Here is a 21,846-nt window from a genome sequence, read left to right on the forward strand (position 1 = left end):
TTTGGCTCATTTTTAAAAAATACTGTACTTTCAATATCATGTTGTTCATATTATTTTGTTGAAGTTATTGTTTCTCTCCTCTATTTTGTTAGGGGCCTGTCCCAACAGTTTTAGTTAGCACTCCTTTCTTGTTGCTGGATCCTTAGAGGCGTAGCTGTTTTTTCTGTCTATTCACTGAAGCTCAGTGTTGGCAGACCTGGGTAATTGACCCTTTCTATACCATAACAGCTATGTAGCAGGTGTAGACAGCAAATAGGCTGTTCATAGTTCTTGGACATAGAACCACAAAGAAATCTTTGCTCAAGAGTAGGGAGGATTCAGTCTGCTGGTTCTGCTCCTTTTCGGTTTCTTGAAGCCACGCTGATGTCAACATTCCTCTGGGGGTACAGTTGAAGCATTCCAAGTATTTTTATGGGTCTGTTTCTTACTTTTTGCCTTAAGTTCTCCACCAGCCCTCTTCTTTGAGGCTGTCATAAAACCTGAGGTTTCCTTGTATTCGTCTGCTTGGCTCAGTAGAGGTAAACAGGTTGCACTGAAAGTAGGAGTGAAGTAAGTTCAAGTCACCAGCTTCCCAAATGCAGATGACAAATTATATACAGTTCTCACAACTGGTCAGGAAAACCAACACTCACAGAGAAAACTGGCAAAGAATATGAATAGGCAATTCCCAGAAGAGAAAATGCAAATGGTTAAAAATAATGTGGCAACACAAACTTCCAAAATGGGAAAAACAAAATAATAGATATCACTTTATACCAATCAGTATGGTAAAAGCTTAAGAAGGATATTAACACTACTGAAGTGGTATGAGGACAGAGAGCTCGTACACTGCTCAAGGAAATATGAATTGTTATGACCTTTATGGAAAACCATGGGCAAAGTCTATTCAAATAAAAAAATATACCTTTTGACCCAGCAATTCTGCTCTCGGATCGACCCTATAGAAACAAAATCACCAGGATACAAAGGTGTTGTACAAAGTTATTTACTGCTAACTTTGTAGCAGCAAAAAACAGTTAACAAAGTAAATGTCCACAAATAGGGAAATAGTTTCATAAATTATGGTGCATCCACATCATGCAATATTATATATCCACACAAAATGAATTAAAGCTATATATAACAGGTAACTTGGGAGAGTTTCCATATGATTTTATTGCATGAAAAAAGATTAAAATGTGTATAATAGAATTCATTTTTATAAAACAATGATCAAAAATAAATCTTATTTGTACATCTATGTTTGTAGATGATTTTATGAGCATGGAGAAAATATAGTATACACACAAAGTTGATAATACAGTTATAGCAGGCAGAGTTCTAAGGGTAGAAGAAAGAATAGAGACAAGAAAAAAGAGACTGTACATATATGATTTCATTTATGCATTTAAGTTAAAAAAATATATTTTTGTTTAAGAAATATAAACCAAAAAATCTGGGTTTTTTTCTACATGAATTGGTCCTCTATCTTGGATTCATTTATTGCTTCAGTTGGTTTTACATTCAACACATGTATGTAGAAAAACTATAGAATTCTCTGGTCTTCACTGATTGTCATTCATTAATTCAACCAATAAATATTCAACAGCCCCTCTCTAGAGCCTATACTGATGGCATTAACATAGCAGCTATAATCTCATTACTTTTTAAACATTGAAAAATTTAAAATATCAACCTGCTTTGGTAAAGCAGTGTGATAAAATGGAAATAATTTGATCACCTTGTATCAAATACTGAATTTCTCCCAGCATCAGTGTTCCCACTTATAAAACAGGAATGATAAGAACATGTACCATAAACAGTTGCCAAGGATTGAAAAGAAAATAAAGCATCTAGACATTCCAGATTTATAAATCATACCAATTAACAAAATTAGGAACTAAAGGAGTATAAACTTTTCATTACATATTCTCTAAACAGAGCTATAAAAAAAAAAAAAAGCAATGTTGTTATAATTGGCCCCATTAGAGAAAAGCAAAGGTTATGCTGCAGATCATATTCAAATTCCATGTTGGTGAAAAATTCCACATTGCTGAAAAACCAGCACAAGAGCATGTGAACACCTTGCTTTTGGTCACCTTACTAAGCCATTTTCTTTCTTTAAAACATTATTATCCCAGGTGTTATTGACTAGTATTTACATGAAAACATCTTACCCAGAAGTTAAATATTCTTAATATTTAGCAGTTATATAGGCTTGTACCAGAATCCACCTGATAACAAAAGCTTGGTTTAAAATTCTAAAATAATGAAAAAGAAAAAAGAAGTTAAAATAATGTAAAATTCTAGATACTGCCTTGATCTTTGACATCAGAGATTCCTGGATCTGTCATTAGCCAATGGAAAATGCCTCCATTTAATAAGCCCATTAAATACATACACATAATTTTACAAAGCTTACTAGAACTTGCTCATAACTTATCTATTAAAAGTAATGCAATGGGGGCACCTGGCTGGCTCAGTTGGTAGAGCATGCAACTCTTGACCTTGGGGTCATGAGTTTGAGCCCCATATTGTGTGTGTGGGGGGGAGCTTACTTAAAAATAAATAATAAAAGTAACATTAAGTAATTTTGAAATGAAAATAACAGGGGCTCTTAGAAAAATTATTTCTGTCTCCCGCTCAAACTTTGATGTGCAAACAATCACCTGATTAATGTGAACTTCTGGGGGCGCCTGGGTGGCTCAGTTGGTTAAGTGTCTGCCTTCCACACAGGTCACAATCCCAGGGACCTGGGATCCAGCCCCTCATCGGGCTCCTGCCCAGCGGGGAATCTGCTTCTCCCTCTCCGGGTCACCCTCTCCCCTGCTTGTGCTCTCACTCTCTCAAATAAATAAATAAAAATTCTTTTTAAAAAAGGAAAAAAACAAAGTGTGGACTTATGTTTTTTTAACAGGAATCCCAAGTTATCCTAATGCAAAGATTTTTTTAAAAGTAGATGGATTTATACCAAAATATGAATAATTTATGTGTTAGTGTGATGGAATGATTGTTTTTTCAAAGTTTCTAATGTGGCTATATTATTTCTGTAACTTAAAACATCATTAAAAGAAAAAATTAAGGATAATTTTTAATAATTATTCTTCTGATTTATCTACTGTTGATCATAAGAATTTGTCATACAATTACAATATTACTTTTTTGATAAATCATTTTAATTTTACCAAGACATGAAAAGTTGCTATGGAGGGAAAGGAATAAAAAAATTTTTTTTTAAATTTTATTTGTCAGAGAGAGAGAGTGCACACAAGCAGGGGAAGTGGCAGGCAGAGGGAGAAGCAGGCTTCCCGCTGAGCAAGGAGCCCAATGTGGGACTCAATCCCAGGACCCTAAGATCATGACCCCAGCTGAAGGCAGATGCTTGGCCAACTGAGCCACCCGGGTGTCCCAGGAATAAAAATTTTCTAAGTGTCAACTTCCTAGGAATTATTTTTATTTTATAAAGGGGGGAGATAAGTGGAATACTATGAAGATTAATTAAACTTTAAATTTAATAGAATTTGGGGTTATTGGGGTTACTGGTTATTTGGGGCAGGGTAGTTTTGAACATTTCCTATTTCCAGTCATTTCTTAATTTCCACAGTTATTTCCCAAGCATTCACTGAACGTGTCTTGGCTAATTATTGGAAGTCATGATGATTTACAGCAGATTATTTAGTTTTGTAAAATATAAACTGGGTCAGAAGAGAAAAAAAGTTTAATAAACCTTTGACTAACTGTGGTAACATCTATTTTTAACAGTTTAGATTAACTACACCCTTACCTGGAACATTTTTATATGGAAATCTAAAGGAGCCCCAATATTTAGCTGTTCAAAATTAAACAATTTTCATATTTCACTGAACATTTTGTAAATGTTTGGTGTAAATGCCTATAAAACTAACATTTTTCTTATCAAATAAACCTGTATATGTCAACAGCATTTTGGCTTATTTCCTCAAATTCAATTTTTTTTTCTTATAACTTGGGGAAAGAAAACAGATCCCATAACATCAGAATTTTAAAAAAAGCATTATTTGCGAAATTTTTAATTATAATAATCATTAATAATTGTAAAATTAATTTTAAATGGCTCAAAAACATATTTGACAAATAAACCCAAAGACAGGGTAACTATGAACAAGCAAAACAATCTAAAAGAAAATCTCTATATACTTTGTTTAGGTTTTTATATAATAACCAATTAAGAAAAGTCAGTGCCTATGGTTTTGTTTTTTAAGATTTTACTTTTAACTAATCTCTACACCCAACATGGGGCTCAAACTTACAACCCTGAAATCAGGAGTCGCATGCTTCAACTGAGCCAGGCAGGCGCCCCAGTGCTTATGTGTTAAGACAGTACTGGGCTACCCAACAGAGGCGGGGCTAGGCCTCAGCTCAAGTGAATTTATGTGGCAGTTACTTATAATAAATATGATAAAAAATAGAATTGTAAAGCTGCATTCCTAATTTGTTCCCTACATCTTTTCCAAAGTAAAGCACATGCACTTTTGTGGAATTTAAGACAATTTAAATTGAGTTTGAGCTACAGAAGTCACCTCCTCCTGCTTGTCTTAATTATCTAAAAAGTTTGGCCCCAAACCTGAAAGCTGAAAGCAAATGTATCCTTATTATAAACCTTATCTTCCATTCCTTTACTCTCTCCCCCTGCTCTCCAATCTTATATCCTGAGAAAAGTCGTGGAAGATTACAGAATATAAGTAGTTTTTAAGGAATTTGGGAAATATTGAAGAATGACACTTAAAGATAGACCAACAGTTTTTAAGTTGCTGGAATAGCTGCATAACATTCTCCTTTCCACCACCCAGTCCCAATATCAGCAAAGGACTGTCTGCAAATAAATTCATTTTTATTTAACGAATAATTGCGTGCCTATGTGGTAGGCACTTTTCTAGCACTGGAGACAGAGTGGTGGATTCAACTAAGTTTTGTAACTCATGGAGTTCTATTTTAGTGAGGGAATCAGGTAAATAAAGAAACTAGGTAGTTTTAAATTTTTGTTCATCTGTACTTCCTATTTTTTCCTAACATTATTTATTAATTTCTATAACAGAGCTTTTCTACTAAATGTAGTTACAGATGTATGCCTAAATATACATACACAGATTTAGATAAACCTGTTTCTTTTAAATTCTACTTTCAGTTCTCCAAGCACTTAAAATGTGTCACAGAAATAATATATTGTTAAATATGAGTGGAAAGTATAGACCACTGTTATCGTCTCCTATTATTGAAATTAAAATGTGCTAATAAGCAGGGGCGCCTAGGTGGCTGTCCGTTAAGCGTCTGCATTCAGCTCAGGTCCAGCGTCCTGGGATCGAGCCCCACCATCAGGCTCCCTACTCCGTGGGGAGCCTGCTTTTTCCTCACCCTCTGCCTGCCGCTCTGATTGTGCTGTCAAATAAATGAATAAAATCTTTTTAAAAAAATGTGCTAAGCAAAAATATGATTATCTTCAGTTCTAGATTAAGTTTACATTCATTTCAATACTTCATACTAACCAAATTAAGTATTAATTGATCTTCCACTTGTCTGAACTAACTAAAAAGTATCCTCGGGCGCCTGGGTGGCTCAGTCAGTTAAGCATGTGCCTTCAGCTCGCGTCATGATCCCAACATCCTGAGCTCAAGCCCCATGTTTGTGGTCAGGCTCCCTGTTCAGCGGGGAGCCTGCTTCTCCCTCTCCCTCTGCCCCTCACCTGCTCACGTGCTCATTCTCTCTCTCTCAAGCAAATAAATAAAATCTTAAAAAAACAAAGTACCCAGTGTATGCATAGGATTTACCGAGTGGATATAAGAATATGAAACTGAAGTCTTTAAGAGCTTGTAATCTACTTGACACATAGAAGTAATTATTGGAAAGAACGCAGGAATAACTTTATTTTGTATATGTTCCATGTCCTATAAAATTCAGAGGAAAATGAGTTCTACACAAATCGGAGTTACTAAGGAAAATTTCACTGAGCAGGTGGAATCCAGGCCATTAATGAGAAAAAAAGGTTTGTGTAAATCAATGACACGAGTTTCTGGAATTTTCTGTGGAATAGTGGAGACATCCACACAAGAAAGAATATGTATTAGGAAAGCAGGTTGGCTAATTGTGGTAGAGGTCCACTACAAAGGGCCTAAAAAGCTAAACGGAGTTTAAATCTGATGCACAAAAAATGGGATGTCACCAGCAACGAATGTAGAGAACTATGGCTCATCAGTAGTAGGATGGGAGGTGCAGATGAAGACTGAGGTGGCTTTCGTGCTATGGGATGAAGTAAGCAGGCACTAGCTGACAGAATAATAGCTAAGACGCTGTTGCTGTCATTCTTAAGTGGGGTAACAGTAGCCTGAACTTGGGGGAAGGGAAGTAAGAAGAGCAAACCAGTTTGAGGGAAGAGCAACAGACGTATTTTTTCAAAAGAACAAAAATAAAAATGTTATGGTAGTTGTTGTAAAATTTACTTTTTCTTAGATTTAATATGAGATAACCTTACAATGGTACCTGACTAAAAAGTTTAAAATTAGGACATAAGGTATTTGTTTTCAAATTAGACTGGGGTTAAAGAATCTGTGTTCTAGTCATTTGTTTTAAAAGAACTTATATATATATACCAGAGTACATAATGCTTAAGACATTAGGTATATTCCCTAACGCAGAGAATATACACAAAGACTAATTTCTAAAAATATGCATTACCAGGCAAAGGAAAAGAACAGAACCCTGAGTACACAAGATGAGAGAAAGGACAAAATCACATCTAAGTAGTCAACATTGTAAGAAAGAGAACTGGTAAACGGCAGGATGTGCCACAGGTCAAAAGGAATGAGGGAGTAAAAAAGATCAGTATATCTGGTAATAAAAGTTATAGCTTGTCTATTACAAATTTAAATTTAAAAGCTGAAACAATTTCTTAGAAGTTGAAATCAGTACAAAATACTGCTAATACTAGCAGCATTTATTAAATACTTAATGTATGTTAAGCACTACTCTAACAAGAGTATATATATGTATTAACTCATTTAATCCTAGAATAACACTCAAGTAAATAAAGTACTATTTTTATTAAAGATGAGAAAACTGAGGCATAGGAAGGTTTAGTAACTTGCCCATGATTGCACAACTGAGCTCTTAGCAACTACACTCTATATTGCTCTTTAGCAAGATCTACGTATGAGGATGTTCACTGAAAGATTGCTTCTAATACAGAAATTTGGAAACTTAAACCACCAAAGGCAGAATGACTAAGTAAATTATGCTTTGTCTAAACAATGGAATAGGGTATACATATATACATAAAACTTCAAAAGCAATGATGTGGATTAATAATACTAAATAGAAATATCTAAAATACATTATTTTAAAAGTGGAATTTAAAAAATATATACACGTTTGGTATGTTTACCCATCTACTTATCCTCCTCACCACCACCCCCTCTCTATGCAGCGCGCAAGAGACATAAACTAAGGAGAAATGCACACAAAACTGTTACCAAAACTCTTACCACGGGGACAACTGAGATTTATCTCAGTTACATATTTCCATAACACATTTTCTGTAACACAATTTTACTGCAGTAATGATAGTTGGGTTTTTGTTAAGAGAAAATCATAGTTGATTTGGGGCAGTATGTAATCCATTGGTATTTTACTCTGGTTATAAACATCTCCATTTTAGATTCATTTTTAAATGCTCCGAAATTCTCGACCAGGCCTACAAAGCTAAAAAATTAAATTATTGATAGGTAAATCAGGCAAAATTGATTTCAACCAAAACCACCAAAGGTAAAACTTTCACCTAAATTTGATTTTGCCCCAATTTACAAGGCATCTGTCAACAACCATCACTTGACATCTACAGACGCAGCCTGTTTTACTTAATGTCTAAATTCTTTGCTCCCAATAAAAACATTTTGTCAACATTATGCCAAACGTTATTTTTCAAGAATATCCTTCAAATTTTGAGTAAAGGAAAACAGAGCAGGATGTTTTACTTTTTGAGAAAAATAATTTGGTCTTAAGTATCAAAAATCACTATCAATCGGCTCAACTGGTTTTGCTACTCTAGCGCCATTATGCCACCTCCCCATCATTCCCTCAAAATTGCTTTGTGGCATAGAAATTCTTACATTGGGGGTGCCTGGGTGGCTCAGTCAATTAAACATTGACTCTTGATTTCTGCTCAGGTCATGATCGCAGGGTTGTGAGACTGAGTGGTGCGTTGGGCTCCATGCAGGGTGTGGAGCCTGCTTAAGATTCTCTCTCCCTCAACCCCTCCCCCGCTCACACTTGCTCTAACCACCCCCCAAAACCAAGTACATTAAAATTGAGAATGAGAAATAAATACAATCATTTGAGATCTCTGAGCATTTGCCCCAATTTACAAGGCATCTGTCAACATCTGTATTAGCTAGTCAAAAAACCAACTTTATTATAAGCTACTGATCTCAAAAACAGTATCAATTCCAAAATGCACACCCTGAGTAATGTTAAAGCAGATGTACTGTTTCACTTCCCTCAAAGGTCTAACAGTTTCTTTCCAATCCATTTAGACTATTTTCTATGCTACCTTAATTTTCAGCTTTTACAAATCGTCCTCTTAATAAAATGAAAACCCTTCCAGGCAAACTTATTATTCAGTAATATAATTTCTCTAAGATTATCACAAGAACTTTATGTATCACCTTAGAAAGTATCTTACTCCGCTCATTTGCTGATAGTCATACAACTTTTTTTTTTTTTTTAATGTGTGGAGTGGAATTTTTTTTTCAGTAATCTCTACACCCAACATGGGGCTCAAACTCAGGACCTCAAGATCCAAAGTCACATGCTTTGTGGGGGAAAATTTGGAGGGGAAAATTTTTGAAGTGGAAAGCCATTTACTTAAAACTCCTTACAATTCTTTCTTCTCTTACTATACTTCTCACTACATTTGCAATTTCACAAACTGAGAACTGCTATTTTAAAAATTAATAATTATCACTGGACAAAAGCCATATTTTAGCCACTCCTCTACTATGAAATCATTATAGTTTCACCATCAATTTCCTTCCCATTTTGGTAATTTCATATCAGAATACCATTTCACTTGCCAATTTTCAATGGCATCATAATTTTTTCTATTCATTTCCTGGACACTAATTCTCTATATGCTTTTACATTGCTAAATCAACTATAACATTGATAGTAGATATGTAGTATCATGGGTAATGCTTCACCTGGACTTTCTTAAAATCACTTCTGGAAAAACAAGATTATGCTTCCATAATGAAGTGGATACAAATTTAGTGGATTACATTTCAATACTTTTGGAGCAACTTGCCTATTCTCCTTATCAACAGATTTCCTTTTTCTTTTTTTTTTTTTAAGATTTTATTTATTTATTTGACAGAGAGAGAGACAGCCAGCAAGAGAGGGAACACAAGCAGGGGGAGTGGGAGAGGAAGAAGCAGGCTCCTAGCGGAGGAGCCTGATGTGGGGCTCGATCCCAGAACACCGGGATCACGCCCTGAGCTGAAGGCAGATGCTTAACAACTGAGACACCCAGGCGCCCCTCAACAGATTTCCTTATCAACACGGATTTATGAATGTGAAAAAAATCCATTTTCTCATTCTACAAAACTTACACTGCATGCCTCAGACTAAAATATTACATTTTTTAAATCAGTGCTTCTATTCAAATACTCTTAATTTTAGATCAGAAATTATATTAAACTCTGCAGTTCTGCCCGTCATACCCTTGTCATTTTATCCAAAAAAACCCAGAATCAACATTTGTATGACTCAATTCTAACTTTCTCAATCCTACATGCATAGTTATTAAAAATGACCTAATTCCATGTTGCACTTAAAAATATGCTCACCAAATAATCCCCTAATCATCTTTTCCACCAAATTTGTACATTTATTTAATCTTTCCCTCTCTATTCCTGGGCAAACTATATAGTGGCCAATTTTACTAAAATTCGGAGGCAATTTAAAAGGCCATTACCTGGCTCACTTGAAAGATCATGGCAGCAAACTTTGATAGTGAAATACCAATTCTAAATAGTCAATCTGAAGAAATTATTACAAATGTGTAAAGGTATTTAAGTAAAAGCATATTTGTTAAGTTTCTTATAAAGCAAAAAACTGGAAACAATATAACGTACAATAATAAAGGACTGGTTAAATAGCACAGTATCTAGAATGGACTATTTTGGCTTAAAAGCAATTTGATATAAGTAACATGTGGAAAACCTAAGTTACAAAAAGTCTTAAGATTTTATAGATAGCTACACGTAGAGAAGCTAACAGTGGTGTAAGGTAGTGGGAATACAGTTTCCCCCCTTTAAACTTTTCTAGCTTTTCTGCAATGCACATATATTTTGTTACCCTTTAAAAAAAAAGAAAAATACAAGTTTTATTTTCTCTTTTAAATAAGGACAAGTTCACCTTTCCTCTCATCTTTTCTCTTAACTTCCATTCATTTGATGCCACTTTATTATGCTTGCCTTTTAAAATTGAACCATTTAATTCCAAAACTTTTATTCACCTATATATTTAGCTTTAGTGACAACTGTATGGGAAAGTCTGCTCTAGGAACTGTATTTTTTCAGTATTCCATTGGCTCATCTGAAAACAGGTGAGTCAACATCATAAAAAAAAAAATCCCACCAAGGTACTGACTTTTATCAGTTTATTTCACAGCACCTAGAATAGTGCCCAACAAAGAACATTCAATAAACAGTTGCTAAATCAATGTGGATATATCTATCACTCTTTGCATATTCATTCAAAGTTAACTTGTGGAATTAATATCACACTAAAATATCTATGGAAATGTAAAAATGTAAAGGTGTAACTTTTATAAAAAGCTATGAGTTCTGTAATTCTTAAAACTTGAACTGAAAAACCCCACCTCCATAAAACGGTTTAGAAAGAATATTATACTGTCAATTTAGAATAACAATTTTATAAAATAGATTAAGGACTGATTAAAATGCTAATATGGATTTTGAAAGATTTTCACATGGCTTAGACAATTCCATGCAAATACCCAAATGAATTTTTTCATTAATTCTCTTAGAACTTTTTATTCCCATGTAACACTGCTTCAAATAACCACCTGAAAGATGAGAAATTGGGGCTCCAAAGTGAGGTTTAAATAGGTAGACATAACAAATTTTCAAGAAAGAAGATCGAGATTTGAATCCTCTTCCTCTATAATGGACACGTTCCAAAATTCAAATTCTGGTTTTACTTTTGAGTTAAGCCCTACTTTAAAATTTTAAGTATTTATTATCTCCAGAATGTTTATAAATCTAATAGGTACTGAAGTTTAAAAATTTTTTCCTTACTTCATACGTTCCTAAGTGCCTTTCTTCAAGCAGGCCTATAAAGGCTTAACAAAAGCATGCCCTATTTTCTCTGCAATTTATATAGTTTGAAATGTTTGACTTATATTTTACATTTTTATCTCCTCCAAATATATGTTTGTGAGGACACCTTCCAAAGTGATACCACCAAAAGTAAAGAATTAAGCTCAAGTTCTATATGGAGCACTGCCATTAAGGTTTCAACAGACAAGAACGAAGGATTACACTGGCATTCCTGCTATACAAAACAGACCCTCACTGTGCTGTCACTTAAATGTAAGGAAAGCTGAAGGGGAAAAGAGCTGAAGAGCAAGCTCTGGATCAAGATAATATTTTAGCTTATATATGACGTCTGGAGGCTCCTGTCATCTAATAAACAGATGGCCATTTTTTCCAGCAGATTCTAATATACAGGTCTAATTTTGTCCAGGCTTTATGTAACAGTTTAGTGCAGCTGTCAGATTATAAAAATCTATGACATGTAAGAAGTAATAGGAAAATAAGTTTCATACTGCCCAGTTTCGCTAAGAAACTAAGCTGACAGGCCTTTTCTAACCACTACCTAAACCTAAGGGAGGACAGAAGCCAGGAACAAGACCATTGCTGCCCCACCCCCATTCCCTCATTAAACAATATGCACAAAAACAAGGCATAAAATAATGTAGGGATGGACTTCAAAATGGCTACATTTGAGGTACACTGTTGGAAAGGAGGGGATGCATGTTGGAAATCCAGATTTTGTTAAGTGTTTAATTACCTCAACAATTGGGAAAACTAATTTAAAAATGTTTAATGTTAAATATAGTAAAAAAGTTTCATGTTAAATAGTACAAATATAATTCATAGAATATAAAATTCACTTCAAAGGGATTTCTATAATTCTTAAAAGTGCCTTCATGGGTTTGATGCCTGTTTTTAATTAATAGCTCAAGAAAATTAGTACTGTGAATCAAGACTGTTCTTCACGAATATTTTATGGTCAAATCAACTTAAAGGAAAAAAGCAAGTAACTAGCAAAAGAAATACATCCTTACAAAATCTACTTAAAACTAGTATCATTATATTCAGGTATTTGAGTCTTCTCATGTCTTTCTAATGCTGAGCTGCAAGAATATAGAAAGCTCAAGACGTATGTGAGAAAAATAACTTACAAACATATAAGATTTAAATAGGAAATTATAGGGTTGATCAACTTAATTAAAATCTAAGCACAAAACATGTATTTGAAACAAAAGTATTGACAGCAAGTCAAGAATACCAAAATAACAAAGAAAAATCCTGGTTTTTCATCTCAGAGCACATTTATCATTTCTTTCGATCTGACACTGGGAAGAACATAAGCAATAAAGAAAACATACTATTTAAATGTTACGTCAAAATTACTTCAACTTTTAAATAGCAAATTGTGAAGCATCCCTTAACTCCCCTAATACATAGCGTTTCTGCAAATAAAAAGCAAAACAGAAAAATGTGGTTACGTTATCAGGGCTCAGAAAAAGAAATCCAAAGAGTCTTTAAACATGTAAACATGCTCAATCTCATTCATAAGAGAAATGCAAATTAAAACCACACAGAGATTATTTACCTATAAATACTAGCAAAAGTTTTAAAGTGTAATAACATATTTCATTAAGAGGATGTGAGGAAGTGAGGTTTTTCAAGAATTATCAATGGGATTTTAAATTGTTACCACCTCTGCGGTAGGGAATTTGGATACAGAAAATTCAAAAAAATCCTACATACTTTTTGATCCAGCAACTCATCTAGAAACTTAATCTACAACATATTCACACAAATGGAAATGACATGTAGAAAGACATTGAATGCAATAATGTTCGTATTATAACAAATCTAGGAAGAACCTAAATATCCCTCAGTAGAAGATGGGTTAAACAATAAAGTACTTATAAAAAAAAACTTTTAAAATTAACTTTGGTAAGCAATAAAGAAAAAAAGCAAAGTGCAAAACAAAAAAGGGAATTATTCATGTAAAAGTAGAGGAAGAAACATAGGCTGAACATTTGTCACTGAGGAAAAGATGGGTGGCCCAAGGACAGGTAGATGAAAAACTTTTCAGTGGGTCTCTTTGGTATCTTGGATTTTTGAACCATATTTAAAAAAATATATGTATTTTAAAACTCTAAACAAACCCTCCAAATACTCTAAAAATGTACAAAAGACATAGGATATGTATTATGCACACAGAAACTACAATCTCCCTATTTCATTTATTTATTTATGAAGTAAGCTCTACACCCAACGTGGGGCTTGAACTCATGACCCTGAGAACACGTGTCAGATGCTCTACCAACTGAGCCAGCCAGGCAGAAATCAGATGTATAATATTGTTAAACTATTTAACTAACAACATATCCCAAGGCAAAGGATTAGTTTTGCAACTTCTAAACACGTAGAAGAATTTAAGCATTTTAAAAAGAAATCACAAACTGATAAAGTACAGAGGTACTACCATAAAAATTTAACTCAGATAATTTCCAAACCTAAAAATGGGTATTAAGTAAAGAAATAAAATACTGTTATAACTCAAGATTATTTAAAGTGTTTTATACGGTATTAATCACACCTATTATTGAAATGGTTATACATGGATAAAAATACATGGATAAAAATATGACTGAAAGTCAACAAACTGTTGAACATAAACTATAAGCTTCTGGCACTAAAGCAATCAAATAAGATTTACCAAATTTATTGTATAAATTAACATAAAATAAAATTCATAATTGCTTTCTTGTTAAAAAATGAAACTAAAAATATACCATTAATTGCAATTCTAATAAAGGCCCACTCACTTATGAGAAGTTTCATTAGAACAGAATGAATTTGGGGGAGAAAACTTACTAAGAAAACAAATATTCAGGGTAACCTGATGAATACTTACTTAAGATTCCGTAACATACATATATTCTTTAAGCTTGAGGAAACTATATATAATTGGAAATGTCCAAAAATACATGTATATCTTTGACGATGCCAATGTTGTTTTATTAATCTTGCCTAGAATTTTTCATCTCCATGAAGATTTCTTTCCTATAGAACTTTGACAGCTGTTTTCTCTCAGCAAACCGGCAATTGCAATGTCTTCTGGCTTCCATTGCTGCTGTTGGGAAGTTGTTGATCAACCTGCCAATCCTTTGGTCATTTGTCTTTTTGTATATAGCTGCTGCTGCGATTTTTTTGTCGTTTCTATGGTTGCATTTTCGTGTATCTAGGTGGGAAGTTTTTTTTTTTAAATCTTATTGGATCCATTGAGCAACCTGAATTCTGGAAAATTAGCATATAGCTCTTCAAATTGTTCTTCTGCCCAATCTCTCTTCTATTTCTGAAACTTCAAGTAGACACATTTTCACTCTATGATTTGTGGCTCTTAATCTGCTTTCACATTTTCTATCTCATGGTCTCTTTAAGGTCTAATCTGAATTCTTCGGTTCTCTCTTCAGTGTGTCCAATCTGTTAAACGCAATTCAACCTTAACTGAAGTCTTTGCAGATCTGTTTCTGCTATATGTGGTTTCCTTACATGCTTAGTTTTTAATAATTGAAATCCTTCTCCTTGGAAAAATATTTGTGGAGATTTTTTTAATGGTTTATGATGAAGGTGCATTCTTCCAGAAAGGGTTTGAGTAAGCTCATTGGTTTATTAAGAGCCTAAACTCAGGTTGAGTCCACCTTACATTCATGGTTTTTCGTTTTGTTTTTGAACCACCCAAATGCTGTTTATGTTGACCACAAATCCGTGCAAGGGCCAACTCAGTGTTGTAACATATCAGGACTTCCCCATTCCACTGCTCAGGATCACAGCAAATGTCCTCAGTCTCCTAATGTTAGGAATATAGATTTTTTTCTGGTTCACTGTCACCCTGAGTATTGCCTACACAGTTTTAAAGGGGAAGAATGTCTTGTTGAGCAGGACTTGGGCTTTGATTGTTGCCTGAGCGCCTAGAATCATTAACGACTGCAGCCTGCGTTCTCCCAGTGTGGCAAAGAATCTCAGGGTAAAAACAGCTGAGGTACTCTGCTTATCTCCCAGTGTTCCTATTCTTGTTTTCTGTATTTGTTTTCCAGTTAGTTTTTGGCCTAGCAATTCCTTACTATCAGTTCTTCAATCAGGCTTTTAAGATGTTTTTCAAATTCAGTCCAGCAGTCTTAGCTGCTTTCAATGAGAGAGCTGATCTGAGCAATCGAGCTCACCGTAATACCCAAATCTTCTTCAATATATTTTATTACCATCTAGCTTTCAAAAAACTTGGGAAAAATTGTATGCAAACTATTTTAAAAAGTAACTTAAAACTTTAAAATCCAATGTTCATTGAAACACTAAATCCCAAAGGTTAAAAAAAATAGAATTGAACTAACCAAATCTATTTCCTATATTATAGAATTCCCAAGTAAGTGTAATTCAGTTCTCTGAAACACTTTATGAACCCAGCAATTTAATACTTGCTATGCCCAAGTAAGTGAAGCTTGGGTGAAAATCACAAGAACAAAAAGTAAAATGATAATTAATATTTAACACAGAATTCTACAGCTTTTTTCAAAGACAAAAGCTAGAGTAATTCACCTTTGTATTTGTTTTCAAAAATAAATCTATATAAAGTTAAGTTTATGTATTAAACAGGTATTTGTATATTTTAATATTTAATATAATTTAATATTTTAATATTTGCAAAAGAATTCCCGCTCATCAATTAGATGTTGGCATTGTGTACATATACGTTAGTCAAAGTTGTGAAACGGGGTGGGGAAGAATTAGAATGTCTATGCTTTACTAATCTGACAAAACCACCTGTGAAATCTGGTCAATCAACATGTGAAAATTCAAGTTTTAATCTCATATATACATATACAAATGTCTCAGAAATTTCATTCCAATATAATACTGCTAAAACTTTATTATAACTAGTCAGGCATTTACCTCATACCAAGTTTTAAAGTTTTATCTGCAACTATTTCAGAATCACAAGCAATTTTTTTAAAGTTACCTCAAAATAGTAGGTAAATTAGTAATACCCTTTAAATTGAGTAATTCTTTAAAAACACCTTTGTGTCATACATCAAGATAATTCTAAATGTCACTGAAGCTTATTCTACAATACCTAAACAGCTGGGGGTATCAGACAAAAACACTTTGTATTTTTAGAGAAACTATAAAAACACTTCTTTTAAACCTGTTAACAGTAAAGCTATTAGACGTTTAATTTTATAAAAAAAAGAATACATTTTGTCATAAACTGGTACCATACTCTAATTCTTAGAAGTTAAAATTCAAGGGGCGCCTGGGTGGCTCAGTTGGTTAAAGCGTCTGCTTTCAGCTCAGGTCATAATCCCGGAGTCCTGGGATCAGGCCCACGTTGGGCTCCTTGCTCAGGAAAGTCTGCTTCTCCCTCTCTCTCTGCCCCTCCCCCAAAACTCGTGCTCGCTCTAATAAATAAAATATTTAAAAAAAAATTGAAATTCGAGTTGTGACACAATATGATAATCTCAATTTTACTTCCCACTGCAATTTTTCATCCAACAAATATTTAGAGTACCACTGTATATCAAGCATTGTTCTCAGTTCCTGAAACATAACAGAGTACAAAAAACACATTATAAACACAGTAAGTAAACCACTCAGTGTATTAGGAGATGCCTATTACAGGTGGAAAAAATAGAAGAAAGATTGAGTTTTGACAAGTTACGAATGGGGTGGCAATTTTTAATTCAGTAGCCAGAGCGGATCTCATGGAGAAGACAACATTTTTTCTTGAAGATTTGAAGAAAGCAGAAGATTTACTTAAGCAGCTATTTGGATAAATAACTTCAGAGCAGACAAGAGCTAATTTGTAAAGAAAAGCCTGGAAGTGGGAATATGTCTAGATCATTAAGGAGGCCAGTGTGACTGAAGAGACTTTACTATGTGAATTATTTACCATACAGATATCAAGCACAAATTTTTATACTTAATCTGGTATCCCAGTATTTATTCCTCAAACTGATTATTAAAAACTAATCAACCTATCTGAATTTGACTAATACTTGACGTTCAAACATATAAAATTTACAGATATAAACTCAGTTAAAATGTATCAAATTTGTTATTACTATACCAATTTCCACTTGGAAGAGAACCCTAGTTATTGTAATAGTTTTGAAGGTTCCAGAAAATAGCCAAACTCAATCAAGCACCAGAACTCACTAATTCAATGATCAAAGTTCCAGTATAATCCTCAATTACTCTTACAGTTATAAAACCACTATTTCATGTAATACCATTCTAAAAATATAAATCATCATTATCACATCAATATAATTATTAATACTTCCCTCATTATTTCAACACATTGCTATAAGTAGACAATATTCGCACCCTAACAGATTTTTGGACTTCATAAAAATTGAAAACTTAGAAACAGCATAGATTTACCAAAAATATGTTTGGAAACCAGCTCTTGTGCTTTTTTCTTAATTTTAGCCAGTCTATATATTCCAAAAATAGCCACAAGACACCAGGACATGAGTTCCAGGGTTTTCCTCAAAATTAAGTTTCAATCTTTGACAGTAAATGTGACATTTAAAAATCTTGGTTAATTGTCCCTTTGATACAACTATCCCTTTTAGTGCACACTTGCACATTAACCTCTACGTTTAACCAAATTGAGGTAGTAAAGTCTCATAATTTTTCATTAATAGAATTCATACAACAAATAAGCAATCTTCTTTTCTGTGCATAAGTCAATCTGGAAACTCTATGTTACCGAATAAGCTAGACACTGGTATGTAGTGTCCTACGGCTGGCATTTAGTAAAAACAGATTTTACTTATGGTAAACACTTTTCTAGGAACCAAACTGTCTAAAGCAACCACTCAGGTTTTATCTACCTACAAAAAAAAAAACAAAACAAACAAACAAAAAAACTAATTTCTACCTTTGAAAGGGTTTTTTTCTCCCCCAAAAGAACACTCTGGCCAATTGTTATATTTTCCTCAAACTATATGAAGACTATTTCAGGGAATAAAAGGTATCATAGCTTCTTAATTCTCTTAGTTTCTTAAGACTGAAATGCCAAGTAAAAATTAATGAAAGCAAAAGAGAAATTTCTAACCAACATGTATCTTTCTTTGAAAAGTGAAAAGGAAACTTCCACTCAGCATCTAAATTTATGTAGGCATGATTTAAAACAAGAGCCCAGAATTATGTGCTCTCAACTTGCTATTTTCCTAGAGCAAAATTACATTCACCTTACTATTTTAGCCATTATAAAGTTTCACATATTTAGGCTTTTGCTCCAGTTCTATTTCTAACAGCTTGTGTGCAATTATTAACTATCTGGCCCATATTTTTTGTAACTGAGAAATATTTCACGTAATAGTCATAAGTCATCTGTTTGAAACAGTGGGAAGGGCTAGAAAAAAAATTCAGCTTAGCAACTATCAAGCTGTTTCAACTGCTCAAATAAAGCAATGTTCTTTTTTCTTGCCTCTGTTGAGCCTTGGCACTGGTGGTTCCCTTTGCCAGAGATTCACAAATTTCAGGCCTGTTTAAAAGTCTTGCTGTTCTAGATTTCCTGGACCAACCTCACATATTGTTTTCTCTTATCATAGCACCTATGAGCCATACTGTAATTTCCCTCCTGTAACAAATGTAAACTTGTTCACTGAGATGTTCATAGCATCTTGGTGTCTAGCATCCATTCATTCAGTAGACACTTGAGAGTTAATTCCCCCATCATCCCCTAATATATGAAGTGAAAGCAAGGCCTTAAACAAAACCTTTTCATGTGTTTTGCCTGTAGCCACATAAAAACTTATGAAAATACACAGATGGCGTGGGGCCTAAAAATGTACCCAATGACTTTTTTGAGAATCTATAAATTCAACAGTTGTACTACAGAAAAATAATGTAACACTTTGAGCAATTTTAATGAATATAACCCAGGCAAATACATCAACCGACATCTGTTAAGTCTTCATTCCAGTAAACATCCACTGTCCTAATTAGGGTAACTTTAAAGGCTCCACATATAAAAATACTTGCCAAAAGGATATGCTAATAAAATTCTGCATATTTTAATCTGCACAGAATCTCCTAAAGGTTAAGCTACAGTTATACTTTTCTCCCTATTCAAAAAGGATTAGAATAAGCATCACTGAATACACTGAAGTGAATTCCTACAGTTCTTCCATTATGAGAAACTTAAAACTGCAAAACTTTGTAGGCAGATAATTTGAATTTTTACATTTCATAAAGGTGTATTTAGGATCAATTGAGCAGTATCAGGAAGATGAATAAAAAGGTATTTCAGTATTCAGTGACATAGACGGGAGATGTACTCAATATTTCTTAATCTTCTAATTCTAATACACTATAAATTACCAATAACTGGAAATGTTGGTCCAGTTTCAATAACTATGACTTTCCCATTAACTGTAGGAGTTAAGATCCTCTTTCACAACTTTTAAAAAGAGCACTAAATATTGTCGTGCCCCTCTGACTTCAATTTTTCATTTTTACTTTTTCATGGTTTTTTTCATAATTAAGTATTTTAAAGATTTCCCCTCTTAAAAAAACCACACACACACACACACTCTCTCTCTCTCTCTCTAAATAAAACAAGTCTATCAGAAAACTTACTTTGCAAGACTTCCACACTTCTATGGGAAGAAAAGATAACTGTTTAGTAAGCAGATATTCGAAGGCTAATATTCTTCACTAAATCCTAAATTCTGGCCTTGATTTAAGAAAATTCCATCCTAATAAAACTCATGACTGCTCATTAAGAAATAGAAGGTAAATAAATGTATTGTTCTCATATTAATGTTGAATAGTTTTAAAGAATGAGTTCTTACAAATTATAAATCCAGAAGTACTAAGATTTCTGTGTTTGTATTCAGAATTCCTGTTATTTGAAATTAAATCAAAATATGTAAGGCTAAAATTTTTTAAAACTGTGAAGGGTAAAAATACATAAAATAACAAACAAGAATTTTAGAAGATTTTACAAACCGTAAGATGAAGCTGCATGGGAGTTACTGTACCATGCCAACTTCTAAAACATTTTTCACAATTGTATGTAGTTGTGAGTGGCTACACATAATCTGTTTTTTCAAAGGACCAGATGCCCAGACCCAGGAATTAGAACACTGCACCATAGACCTCTTTCCCACTTATTTAAACATGAGTTTTGTTGATGCTAACGAAGTTAAATAATCTAAATCTCAGAAAAGCTGATCATCTGAAAAAAAAATGAGGGATACACACCTACCTCAAAAGGTAAATTGTGATTAATCGGATATCCCACTTAAGTACTAAACACACTGCCAGAATATATTAAAGGACCAATAAATTTGAGCTATTACTGTTGAGGCCAGTAAACAGAAAAAAGGAAAAACCATTCTAAGATACAACTGAAAATCAACTATGAATTTTTAAAATGTAACTTGAACTCTTTACTTCTAAGAATGTTTTAGAAAAATCTTTCACCTCCAAAAATATCTTCCTCATATACATTTTTCCCTTATGTAATGTCCACAGATTTTTGTTTTCCATAAAATTTAGTTTTGTAGATCTATAATGAAAATATAACGTAAGAGAAAAACATCTGCTTATATTTAAGAACTCTAGTTCAATCCCATGCATATTTTAGGTAAGAGCTACAAAAACTATAAGTTATTACAAATGTATTTAAATTTAGAAAATAAGTTGCCTCTTAGGACCCTGGGATCATGACCTGAGCCAAAGGCAGATGTTTAATCAACTGAGCCACCCAGGCATCCCAACATTACAACAGTTCTAAAGACAACTCTTGTCTAGAATAATGGGACTTTTCCATTTTTATAGATTATTGGAATCAACACTTGAATTCATATTAGTTTCTCCTATTCTGATGGGGTAAGGATGAAAGTGAGAAATAGAAAATCTGTGTGGTAAATTTAATTAAACACAAGGCACAGCAGAAAAAAGACCATTAGGATTAAGCGACTGACTCTTAATCTCAGTTCAGGATCTCAAGGGTTGTGAGAACAAGCCCCAGGTCGACTCCACGATGAGCATGGAGCCTGCCTGAAATTCTTTCTCCCCCTCCGTCCCCCCACCCCGTTCACTTGCATGCTCTCCCTTAAGAAAAAAAAGTTTAAAAATTGGAACACTGTAAGGGCATAAAATTCGAATAATCTCATCCATCACAGAAACAGGGAATTTCAGAAAAAAGGCAATCTGGGACAGCTGAAAAATGTAAACATGAGCTGCATATTAAGTTATATTAGAACACTACTGTTCTTTTTCAGTGTGATAATGGTACTGTGGTTATCTAATAAAATATTCTTTATTAAATAGAGAAAGACAAAGCATGTATGGCAAAACATTCAGTGAAGGTAGAAGGTGTCTAGGTATTTAATATTCATGTTATTCTTTCAACTTAGATAATTTTAGAATTCTCATAATAAAAATTTGAAAAGGGGGGGGTGCCTGGCTGGTTCAGTCAACTCTTGATCTTGGAGTC

The 21,846-nt window shown here is 33.7% G+C and overlaps 1 protein-coding gene across 3 annotated transcripts in view; it reads right to left on the bottom strand.

The window, feature by feature from the left end:
* CSTF3 (cleavage stimulation factor subunit 3) overlaps nucleotides 1-21,846 on the bottom strand; it is a 67,702-nt gene that overhangs the window by 22,319 nt on the left and 23,537 nt on the right. For 2 of the 3 annotated variants that reach the window (XM_087854735.1, XM_045808537.2), the window contains exon 3: nucleotides 905-938. The exons of the other annotated variant lie outside the window; for it this stretch is intronic. In XM_087854735.1, the coding sequence (XP_087710861.1) occupies nucleotides 905-938 (34 nt within the window). The remainder of the gene's footprint in view (nucleotides 1-904; nucleotides 939-21,846) is intronic. 3 annotated transcript variants of the gene reach the window in all.

Source organism: Ursus americanus, chromosome 24, assembly GCF_024610735.1.
Source record: "Ursus americanus isolate L20-20 chromosome 24, mUrsAme1.1.p, whole genome shotgun sequence".
Lineage (NCBI taxonomy): Eukaryota > Metazoa > Chordata > Mammalia > Carnivora > Ursidae > Ursus > Ursus americanus.